At 45.9% G+C, this 12,534-nt stretch overlaps 1 protein-coding gene across 1 annotated transcript in view; it reads right to left on the reverse strand.

The window, feature by feature from the left end:
• ELAVL1 (ELAV like RNA binding protein 1) overlaps positions 1–12,534 on the reverse strand; it is a 39,874-nt gene that overhangs the window by 21,759 nt on the left and 5,581 nt on the right. Inside the window, exon 2 of the mRNA XM_037824381.1 lies at positions 7,572–7,761. Coding sequence (XP_037680309.1) covers positions 7,572–7,743 — 172 coding nt within the window. The 5' untranslated portion in view covers positions 7,744–7,761. The remainder of the gene's footprint in view (positions 1–7,571; positions 7,762–12,534) is intronic.

The following is a 12,534-nucleotide window of genomic DNA, read 5'->3' on the forward strand; positions in this document are numbered from 1 at the left end:
CAGACTCGCCCACTCAGTGTGAGTCTGAACCACAGCTTGGAAAACTACAAACAGCTCCAAGGTGGGAACTTGAGGGTCACTGCAAATGGTCCCAACAAACGTTACATCTGAGAATGCAAAATATCTGTGACTGTATTTCTGACCATAACTCAAGGCTTACTGAGTTTCCGAGGCCCAAACACCTGCTCTCCACCACATCTGTCACCATGGCCAGGTCCCAGGACCTGGGCCTCTTTCTGGTTGGAGCTGTCCACGTTGGCACCTTCTTGTTGGTTTGTTCCACCTACGATGCCAATCCCAACCCTGGACTTTGTCTGCTTTGCTCCTGGTACCCAAGGGGCCTGAACACTGCTAGGGATAAGCAGACAACCATTGGGACAATGAGCCCAACCTGAGATCTTGGGTCTCAACAAGGTCCTCAGTGTGCCTCAGGCTTTGTTCCCAGGTCTTCAGCCACAACTGGTTCCTCTCAGCCTGTAAACATGGCCCCTTCCCAGCCTGAGCTCCCAGTTCTCCCCTCCCTCCCCAGGGAGGACACTATCAGTTTTAGGATGTGTGTCCCTCTGCTCTTGGCAGCATTGGCCCCCAATGACCTTCTAGCCATGCCTCCTCCTCCTCTACCAGGTGAAAACAGCCCCATGTGCTCTCTAGGTCCTCCCCCCCAATCTCTCCACTGCTCCCTCCACAGGCTCTCTGCCATACACTCTCCCTGGGTGACCTCCTTGAACACCATGCACCCGACTGCCACCATCACCCAGGGATTCACCCACTCACACAGCCATCGCCTCTTTCCCCAGTGTTGCTCTTCTGAGCACCCACTACATGTTAGATTGTGCTAGGTCTGGGGGATCAACAAGGATCATGACACGGGGCAGTTCCTGCCTTATCGAAACTCACACCCCAGGATTAGGGCAGGATGAACAATAAAGCAGCAAGAACTTCTGCACTGGAGCCAGTGTATGAATGCTGCAAGAGAAGCAACTTTGTGCTTTGAGAAAGAATAAGAAGATGGGCCTGTGTTAGGGCAATTGGGGGGAGGGGGGTCCCCTGAGGAGATGCTATTTGAACCCAGACCTCAGGTGGCTCAGAGAGGGCATTCCAGAGGGCAAAGCCAGCACCAAGTCTCTGAGGTGGAGCTGACTTTGGTGTGTTCCAGGAAAGGAGAAGGCCAGCATGGCTGGAGCAAAACATACCCAGGAGAATGCTCTGGGAGGTGGCTGCAGATGTTCACCTCTGAAAACCCCAGGGGCTACTCTGTGGAGAGTGGGTTGCCTCCAGGCAGAGGCCCATGCAGAAACCAGTGGGAGCCTGTGAGCTAGTCCAGGTGTGAGATGAAGGCAACTGTACCAGGGTAGGGCCGCAGAAGGAAGACCCAAGAGGACCTGCAGGTGGGTGATGCAGAGGGAGTGAGGGGAGAGGCTGTTCCAGAAGGGTCTAGAGCTCCCCAAAGCAGTTAGGGAGCAGCTCCCGGTGGCGGGAGGGCAGGTGGGGTAAGAACAAAGTGGTCCTGCCACTGGTTTCACCCTCCCTGTACCTGTACAGTGTTTCTCATTCCCTCACTATAAACCCATAGTTCTAAACCTTGGCTGCTTGTTAGAAGCACATGGGGAGCTTTTTAAACCTATCAACAGCCATGCCACACCGAGAGGAATTAAATCAGAACTGGGGGGCAAGATGGCGGCATTGAGCCAGGTGCCTCCATAGTGAACGCAGCCAAGCCCTGGCCCCAAAGGGGCCACTCTGAATGGACACTGTGTGGAAGTCCCTCACTTCCTGGTGGTCCCAATGGGAGGAGGGAAAGCAGCCCCTAAGTGACTATTGCTCAAAGCAGAACCCACAAGCCACCTGCACCAGGACTAAGAGCAAGTAAAGGATGCAGCTCCTTAGGGACCCACTCAGACTGCCCAGGCCTCAGGGTGTCAGGGAGGGCGTGGGACTCCACATTTCCAAGCTCCTCACAGATGCTTCCCTTGCTCACTAGAGGCAAAGAGCCGGCTAAAGCTAGAGCATGAAGGCAGGTCAGGTGCTATGCCCCCTCCCTTTAGAGGTGGGAGATAAGCCCTGAAGGAGACTGACTTGGGACAGATCCTGCATTGGCTGCTGTGGGCTGAAGGAGGGTCTGTGTGGGGAAACAAAAAACCCCTGAGATGGGAGATAAGGGAGGAGGGGGGATGAGGGAAAGAAGGGAAGGAGGGGAAATAGAGAAAAAATGGTGGTGGTGGTGGTGGGGGATGACCAGGGAGAAAGAGCAAAGAGAAAGATAAAGAAGGAATAAACCCTGGCCCGAAGCCTAGCCATGTCCCAGAGGCCAGGCTTCCCCCAGCTCTCACTTCTCCACATTACGGGAAGCACGCCCCCTCCTGGCCACAGGGTGGTGGTTGTTGGCTCCAGTTCTTTGATGCTCCAGGCATCAGCACCTCCAGGCAGGTTTAAACGCAGATTCAATCCTGAACTCCACAGCTGCAGATCTGGTTGGTCTGGGTAGGGCCGGAGACCTGCATTTCTCCATGTCCCCAGGTGCAGGTCTGAGAGCTGCTGCATTATTTATGACCAGTCAGGCACCCCCTTGGGCAAACACAGTCAAATGCATTTCTAAACACGTTTTTCTCTCAATACTGTCACAGACAAAATCAATCAGACATAATGTTTTAATCCCTTTGTGCTTCTCTGAACTGGAAAAGGCTCAAAATTACTTGCCATGCACAGCTGAGGGAGGTGAGAGCCCTGTGAACAAGGCCCTCCTCTGCCATGTGAGAGGGTAGGTAGAGGTGAGTTCTTTCTATAAAAAACTACGGTGCTCAAGGGAAGACTTCACTGAGAGAGAGAAATAGGGCCTTGGTGTGGGAGGGAGGCATTGAGTGAATCAGGCAATAAATAAGACACAGCAAACAACCCAAAGAAAAAAATGCACAAAGGACAAAAAAGGTATTTCACAAGAGAAGATGCACAAACAGCCAATAAATATATGCAAACAAGAATCAGCTCCACTAAGTCACTTTTTATTTTTTGCCTTTATTTCCTTTATTCTTTACCATAATCCTATGAGATAGCAGTTATTAATATTATCCCCATTTTTTTCAAATGAGGAAACAGGTTCAGAAAGGGGAGAAAACTTGTCCAAGTCCACACAACTAGCAGACATGGAAAAAAGAATTCAAAACTATCTAAACCCAAATACTTTGCTTTTTATTTTTATACCTTGATGCCTATGGAAAGGGCAAAGTCTGAAAAGAGTTCTTTATTCCCTGACCCAAAGGCTACTAGTCACTTTAAAAAGGTAAATTACAACAATGATCAGACGTTAATTTTTACTTAGACTGGCAATGATGAGAAATCACTTCCAGCCCATGGGATGGCTGGGGCCAGGGCAGAAGTGTTAAAACTGGAGACCCTCTTCAGAGAATAAGTGGGCAAAATGTATCAAGAGCTCTTAGAAAGTCACAGAAGGACACGCACTGTATGATTTTACTTCTATGCAATATCTGGAATAAGCAAATTCACAGAGACAAAAAGTAGACTAGAGCTTACCAGTGGCTGAGGGCAGAGGGAATGACGAGTTATTGCTTAATGGGTGTGGAGTTTATGTTTGGGCTGATGGAAAGGTTTTGGTAACAGAAGCACCATATTGTGCTTATTGTCATGGAATGGACATTTAAAAGTGGTCAAAATGGGAAATTTTGTAATACACACACACACACATTCCCTCAATAAAAATTAAAAATAAGCGAAAAAGCTTTTTAGAAGGCCCATACTCCTGTTTCACTTCTAGGAAGACACTCTATGGAAATAATCAGTAAGCAAAGATGAGTGCTAGCATATTTACCTCAGTGTGGCTTATGATATGGAAAACTGGAAACAACCTGTCTCCAGGGCTGTTGTAAACTGCGTTCATCCAAGCCACAGAATACTCTGTACCCCCTGGTGATGCTGGGATAGCACTACATTTAATGACAAGGAAAAATGTTCACAGATACAGCAGAAAAGCCAACCCAACAGCTTGAGTGGTAGGAGCCCATTTTTGTACAAGTACACAACTGCTTACCACCAGGAAAAGGGAAAGAAAAAAATCTGGAAGGAATAGGCACCAACAAGTGAACAGTAGTGATCTTAGGGTAAATTACTTTTTTTCCTGTTTGTCTCACACAGGGATTCTGGCAGAGGGCACACAGTAAACACTGTCAGAGGGCAAGAACAGGACGTGTTTGGGAAATGGCAAGTAGCTCAGTCCACCCAAAAGGAGGATGTGTCAGGGGCGGAGTGGCTGGGGGTGAAGTGAACAGGTCCTTGGGAGGCGGAGTCAGGAGTGTGGGCTTTATCCTGACCAAAGTTCTGTGGTAAAAAGACAAAGTCCAGTGAATGGGCTGAGGGCTTGGAACCAAGTGGCTAGTAGACAGTTCAGGGGGGAAGAGGGCTGACTCCTGAGCCCCCTAAGCCAAATGGCCCTTTGCAGAGACCAGATGCCAGGGCAAAGAGGAGGGAAGAGCTGCAAAAGAGGGTGCTGTGTGGCTCAGCTGGATGCCCAGTGGCATCATCTAGCCAGTGTTTCCCAATGGATTGGTAAGCAGTCAGCAACCAACACCATGTCCTCCATGCCCAAGGAGCAGGCTGGCCGGCCAGAAACACTCTGACTCTTGAAGCAGGGACATCACCCCAGACCTGAAGCACTCCCGACACCCCCAGCCACCACCTCATCCCTTCTTCCCCAGTCACCAGTGCCCAGCTTGTGTTGGCACTCAATAAAAATATATGCCGAATCAATGAACTTCCAGGCTGATCTTTCTCCCCCTATCCCTAGAGCCTTTCATTCATTCATTTATTCAACAAACACTGACTGTGGCTGTCTAGGGATGCAGAGACTAATAAGGTCCCTGCCTCCAAAAAATATATCGATCTATTGAACAAGAAAATTCCTGTTTCAGTGCAGTTGTGGAAGTCCCATGCTGCAGACTGCCCAGCTTGTTACAGGACCCAGAAAAGGAGCACCTAAGTGCTGAGCTGGGAGAGGGAAGGCATCTGAAAGCAAACAAGGCCAAGAAACTGAGGGTCTTAAAGCAGGTGACAGGGACATACTTGAACTGTTGAAAGATCTCTCTTGCAGTGAGAAGAACAGTCTGGAGGGAGCAAGACTGGGAGCAGGGTAGCTAGGTAAGAGGCAAGTGCAGCAGTGTAGGTAAGAGACTGTGGTAGCAGGGGAAATGAGGAAAGGCGATGGACTGAAGAAGCATCCAGAAGGACAAAGGCCAGGGATACACGTCCAAAGTCACTCAAATTTCTGACCAGGGCCATTGAGGGGACAGTGGTGCCATGTGGGGAGATGCGGACACTAGGAAACAAGAAGCATGCGCACAGGGAGACTGCAAGGCCAGTTTTGGAAAATACACTGAATTTGAAGTGTTGAGGGGTTTGGTGCTCAGGAGAACTTTCTGGTTTAGAGAGATGAGAAACTGATGGTAAAATTAAGCTGAGAATGACTCTGCTCACCCTAAGCCTCCAGGGGAATAAGAAGGAACTGTGAGAGTGTCAGAGTGGCCTCAAGGGTAGGAAGAAAGCCAGGTGGTTCAGATGGTTCATGGAAGCCAAGGGAAGAGGATGCTTCTGGAAGGAAGTGAAGACAGTGAATCTGATAGCTCTGTGAATGGGAAAAGAGGATGGGCAACAGCTAGAGCAGGGTTCTCACCAGGGGTGATTCTGCCCCTTAGGGGATACCTGGCAATGTTGGGAACATTTCTGGTTGTTACAACTCAGGAGGTGCTACGGGCATTGAGCGGGCAGAGGCCAGGGATGCTGTTGAACATGCTATAATACACAGGACGCACCCCTCAAGAGTTATCCAGCCCCAAATACCCACAGCACTGAGGTAGAGAAACATGGAGCTAGAGAAAGCCATGGAACCCTGAGAGGATTCTTTAAAAGACAGTAAAGACTAGGGCATGTTTGAATGCTGATGGGGCAGTCCTGGAGAGAGCTAAGACAGTGAGTACTCAGCAGCCTCAGGTTCCTGGGGAGGGGATTCCAGGGAAGGGAGCCAGGGCAGAGATGGCTGTTATTTTTGCTGTGACACAGGAAGCAGTCATCAGCTTGCAAGAGAAGGGGGTGGTCAGAGACCTCAGGAGGGAAACTGCATTGCAATAGCTGTTGTGCAGAGTAGGGAAAGCTCGAGTTGAATTAAGCTAGGTTAGGGATGTTATTTGACAGGGTGCTGTCTGCTTGGATGCCAGAGACTGAAAGTTCCACAGATCCACCAGCTTCACCACCGACTAGGGTTCTGCCAGAGTGGTATAATAAAAGGACAAAAGGGCAGTGAAATTGAAGGCCATGGCGAGGGACTGGCCCTTGAGGAAATTTTCACACTTTGGTGGCAGAAGAAAAGTGATAACGTGGAAGTCTTTCCACAAAGCTACTTTCATTCAAAGTAAAGTACTAAGCAAGAGGCTGAGCTGAAATCTGAGCCCAGGTCCAACTACACCACAACTCCTGAGCTTTTAGCACATTATACTATTCCCAAAGACAAGTTCTGAGCTGAAATAATTTCCAAAATACACTTTTGCTGCTTTCACTAGCTCTCAAAACCAGTTTACTCCAGACCGAACTTGCCAAATCTAGGTGTTTCTATTAACATAGCTAACATTCCTTTGGAAACCACAACAAAGGAATAGACAAAGAAATCGGGTACCTGAGAATGCTTGCAAAATCCCATTCTTAGAGCTCAGAAATGTTATGGGGCTGAAAAGTCCTTCAAATGTAAAAGGAGAAAGGCAAGACTTGTTAGCAGTACAGAGAATTTTTAAAACCCCCTGAACAAGGACTCTCTCATTTAGGAAGGTCTCCAGAGAGAGTGGCTTCTAGAACATGCTAACACTGTTCAATTCTGTATGTTATCTAAAGTTTCTATTTGGAAGACATTTATTAAATTCCAAAATCTCAGAGTTGGAAGGGGCCTTAAAATTAAAAGGATTTTGGGGCCAATGCCCCTAGCCGATGAGCTAATTCCTGTACAGCAGTAGCTCTACCCAGCAGTCGGACATCAGCTATAGGGGAATCCTAGGGACAGGTATCTTCACATTACCGGCCAAATGTTGACATTTAAGCATGATGAGGGGCACATAGGGTTCAATACCTTATTCTGTTTTTATGTACACTTGAAATTTTCCATAATAAAATGGTTTTACTTTTTAAACAGTTTTCAGTATAGGGAATCAGAGTCCCACAGCCCTCAGAGGACAGCCCATCTGCCAAAGCAGAGACAAAAGGAAGAGGAAGATTAGAGATCCTCAAAACAATGGTCCTTCAGGGGAGAAAAGAAAGTAAGAGGTGCTTTGCAGCACCTGGTCTTTCCATCGCTTCTCCAGAGTCCCCGAAACCATGCTCTCAGAAAGCAGAGTGCATACACAGGATTTTACCATGTAGGTTCCAGGCTGTCTGCAAAACCCCTCTGATGCAAGAACCATTGCTCCCACTGGAAGGATGGGGACCCTTAGGCTCAGAGTTGAAAGGCTGACCATACCAAGAACACACTGCTCAGTGGGAAGGTCACAAACACTCTTTATACAAGATCGTCTCAGTTTCTTTACCTGCTACTTTATCCCGAATAAGTTTTGCAGATTCAACTTCGCCAATACTGCTGAACAAACTTCGTAGCTCATCCTGGGTCATGTTCTGAGGGAGGTAGTTGACAATCAAATTCGTTCTCCCGATATCATCCCTGCAGTCTTCAGCCATGTGGTCTTCATAACCATTAGACATTGTATTTTTTTTTTATATCTGCAAAGAAAAAAAAAACAAGTAAATTCTAAGCGCTCATATTGCAGTATATGAAGGCAAATTAATAGCTGCATTTACACTTAGAAAGTTTTCAAAACTACAAGTTCAACTGCTTTCACTAAGAGGGCTTCACAGACACCTACAAACAATTCCAGCACCAATGTTTCTGTAAAAGGGCTTAGGTTGTCTCTCAAGGGTTTTCCAAACCTTTCTTATGGCTTTATCTCATCACCACACCCACTACTGAATTCAGCTGGATATTAAGGAGCCAGCAGAGTGTGCCCTAGCACACCTATCCTAGACACCCTGGGTGTCGTCTAGCCAGCAGGCAGTTGCTGTCCCACCCAATCTTTTGTGCCCCTTTATTCCAAAAGATGTGGCAACTGAGCTGGGAAAGAGGCTAGGATATTTCTTCCAGTTTGGGGAGCTGGATTTTCACAACTTTGGGATTCCCTGAGTGGCCTGCAGAAGTCTTTACTTTGTAGTTACTAGCCTCAGAGTACAGCAATGGCTTCAGAGAAGAGTCTGGATCAGTGCAGCTGAGAGCACCAAGACTGCGAGTCTCAAAGTACACCTGACACTGAGGTTGCTCATGGGTGCTGCCTGGTCTAAGGGCCCCATCCACCTGCCTGCCCCTCCCCTGCCTCTAACTGTGCAGGCACTTTACCCCCGCGGATCCAATATGCCATCCCCAAGAAAGAGTTCCTTCCACCACCAGCTTGGAGGTCTCAGCAGGCAGTCCACCCACCCCTTTCTCCAGATCACTGTCCCCTACTGCTCTCTTTTGATGCTTGAAAACCCAGTGCCAGTGTCAGGAGCACTCAGCTTTCTTCAAAAATAGCCTTGCCGGAGGTTCCATAAACACACGAACACATCTCTTCTTCAGAGGTTTCACACCTACCTCTGGAATAAATGCTGAGAGTAATTAGGTATGGCTTCTTTTTTCCTTTTGGAAATGTTTCAGGTCATCTCTACCTTTCTACTCTCTAACTTGCTTCAGTCCACAGACAACGTATGTATAATGTCTTAACATTTCTCTTACTTATTTGGAAGTGTTCTATGCCCCCTGTTCTTTATAAAGTAGGTTAGCATCAAAAGCCATAAAAGAAAAGATTGGGAAGTTTGACTTCAAAAAATTAAGAGCTTCTGTATGGCAAAAGTCATCATAAGCAATGTTAAAAGACAAGCAGCATCCTGGGGGACAAGAGTTGCTCAGTATTATTTAGATCAGTGGTTCTCACTGGGGCAATTCTGTTTCTTGGGGACCTTGGGCAGTGTCTGGAGACATTTTTGGTTGTCACTAGCGTGACACTGACATCTAGTAGGTAGAGGCCAAGGATACTGCTAATTATCCTAACAAAGCACTGGACAGCCTCCCATGACACAGAACTATCCGGCTCAAGATGTCAGTACTGTTGAAGTTAAGAAAACCTGATTCAGAGCACCTGCAGATTCATTTGAAATTGACATATCACCACAGAGAAGCAGACAATGGTTATGAGCTGCAATGTAAAGATGCCAACAATTCAAATGCTGAATAAAATCATTTGAAAAAAAAACTCAAGTTCACAAGTAATGAGGAAAATGTACATAAAACAAGATGCCACTTTCTGCCTATCTGACAGAATAAAATTAAGGGTGGATAAAATCCAGTGCAGGTAAGGGCAAAGGAGAAAACCATCCCCACACACCACTGATAACAAATGTGAGAGAATACAACCTTTTCGGGGGATAACTTGGCAATGCCTATCAAAATTTTTAATGTGAACACAACCATTTGACTCAGTACTATAGGAATGTGTTCCATAGAAATAAATAATCACATACATGTGCAGGGAAATATGTGCAAGAAATACACAACCCCATGGCTTTTAAAAGTAAAAAACACTGAGCATAAATCTAAATACACATTAATGGGGGGGGGGGGCTAAATAAATACCAGTTTTCAGAAAAAAGCCCAAGATGACCAACATTAAGAGTTTAATCATGAAACACTCCATGAATCTGTTCAACCAGTCGTCTGTGACCACGAAATTTCAAAATCATTAACTAAAATCAAACCAACAAAAATACTTGCTGAGGCCTGTACCAAAGTGTGAAGTAACTCTGAAAACTAAAACACATGCTAAAGTTTGTGTTCTCTTCTTCCCTCCTTTTTTTTTCTTTTTTCACCTTTTTTTTTTTTTTAACAGTTAAGCATCTACTCTTCTGTCTTCTCCCTTGTCTTGCTCTCATGAATGATGAGTTGGACAGTGACTACCCCAATCTTATCCAGAATGGGGTGCCCTCTGTGCTTAGTAAAAAGTGAACCTTTTAAAAACGAAAGCCAGCAAACTATAATCCGTGAGCCAAATTCAGCCCGCCACCTATTTATATAAATAAAATTTTACTGGAGTCACAGCCACTCTCATTTGTTTATGTGTTATCTATGGCTGTTTCTGGACTACAGTGACAGAGTTGAATAGTGTAACAGAGACCGAATGGCTGCAAAACCTAAAATATTTACCATCTGGCCTTTTACAGAAAAAGTTTGCCAACCCCTGTTCTAAAATGAAAAAGTACAAAATATCCAGGCGAAAAATCTTTGAGACATTGAATTAGGCAAAAATTTCTTAGAAATGATGTCAGAAGCCTGATCCATTAAAACAAAAAACTGATAAACTGGACATCATCAAAATTAAAAACTTTTGCTCTGCCAAAGACATTTCGAGAACTAAAGAGAATTAAAAGCCACAGATTGGAAGAAAATATTTGCAAATCACATATCTGAAAACGGACTTGTATCCAGAATATATTAAAAATGAGCAACAACAAAAAACAAACCTCTTAACCCAACTTAAAAAATGTCAAAAGATTCAAACAAGCACTGTATCAAAGAAGACACGTGAATTGCAAATAAATATACGAAAAGATGCCCAACATTATCAGCCATTAGGGAAATGCAAATTGAAATCACAACATACGATCATCCACTTCTTAGAATGGCTGAGCCCAAATCAAAAAACAAAAAAAAAAACACAGACAAAACCAAGCACTGGTAAGGATGTGGCGAAGCCAGAACTTTCACACATTGCTGATGGGAAAGCAAAAATGTTATAGCCACTTTGGAAAACAAACTGGCAGCATCTTACAGTTAAACATATACTTACCATATGACCCAGCAATCCCACACCTAGCATTTACCAAAGAGAACCAAAAGCTTATGTTCACACAAAAACCTGTTTATAGCAGATTTATAAACGCCCACAAACTGGAACAATTCAAATATCCTTCAACCTGTTAAGGGATAAACTGTGGTATACCATACAATGGAATACTACTCAGCAATAAAAAGGTACTACCGATTTCATGAAACTTGGATGAATCTCAAATACATTTTGCCAAGTGAAAGAAACCAGACTCAAAAGGCCACCGACCGTATGACTCCATTTATATGACGTTCTGCGAAAAGCAAAACCACAGAGGCAGAGAACAGATCAGTGGTTGACACGGATAGAGAGTGAGGGGAAGGGCTGACTATCCAGTGGTGGCATGAGGAATTTTTCATTTTTTGGGAGATGGAGTTGTTTAGTTTATCTTGCTTGTAGTGGTGGTTTCATGGCTCTATGCATTTGACAAAACTAGAACAAACTACACACACAAAAAGAGTGAATTTTACCAGGTGCAAATCAAAAAGTGAATTTTAAAAATTGCAGCCCCTTTCCACACCATGCTGGCTCTTGCTGACACACCTGCTGGCCTCCTTCCTGAAACATGGTGAACTGCCAACAACAGAGGAAGCAAATCCCACAGCACCGTGCTTCATCTGGGGCCACTCTGCTCTGATCGCCAGGTCCCTTCCCCTGACCCTGTCCACACTGCTAAGTGTGGACCACACCAGCTTCTGTCCCCACCAGATCCAACCACAACCAGGCCTTCACCTCCTCCCAACAACCAATGACGCCCCAAGCTGCCCCTGCCCCTCTCTCAGCTGGCCAGCCCCTCGTCACCGCCCCCTCAGCACCTCTCTCCCCCAAGAGGTCCTGCAGACAACTCTCAACATGTTCAGCCCCATCAAGCCGGTCCTTCCAGCCAGTTTTCCCTGTCAGTGGCCTCACCACATACCAGGCCCAGAGGCCATATTATTTTACTCACAGTTGCCCTGTGAAAAAGTGAAGAGGCCAGCCCTCAGGAACTCACTAGAGAGCAGTCTCCCAAGGAAGAAACAAAAGGCCCTGAGCTACTGAGCCCCCATGTGCTTCTCTAGCCTCCTTTCCCCCTGCCCCCCAAAACCCCTCATATTAGCTTCTCTCAAACATGCCACAGACCTTCTTATTTCGGTGCCTTTGTTCCACTCTCTCTCCCTCACCTCTCTACTGTCTTTAAAAAGTTACTTTCCTCCACAACAATGGGTTGTTCTAGTTCCCAGATTACTGCTCTGATCACTCTGACTTGTAATGAAATGCTTTCCGCAAATGCAACCGGCAAGAGCCTTGAAGAACTTTAGGGTCATCCCAGGGTCCCCAGTCAGACCCAGGGTGCCTGGCAGACAGTAGATGTGTCACACAGGGCACACAGTTGAAAAGGAAGATACCAGGTTTCAGACTCACCCAGAATCATGTTTATTTGTTATATTTCTTTTATGTTAAGGAAGCATAACTAGAAGTTTGTCCTGACATCTATTAACTCATTCAGGATCTTACTTTTTTTAGGATCATCAATAAGCACTACCCCAAAAACCAGAGTTCATTGCAGGGGGCAGGGAGGGAAACTTTGAGTTTAGCAAAATGATTT

This window comes from Choloepus didactylus (genome assembly GCF_015220235.1).
Source record: "Choloepus didactylus isolate mChoDid1 chromosome 25 unlocalized genomic scaffold, mChoDid1.pri SUPER_25_unloc2, whole genome shotgun sequence".
NCBI classification, from domain to species: Eukaryota; Metazoa; Chordata; class Mammalia; order Pilosa; family Megalonychidae; genus Choloepus; species Choloepus didactylus.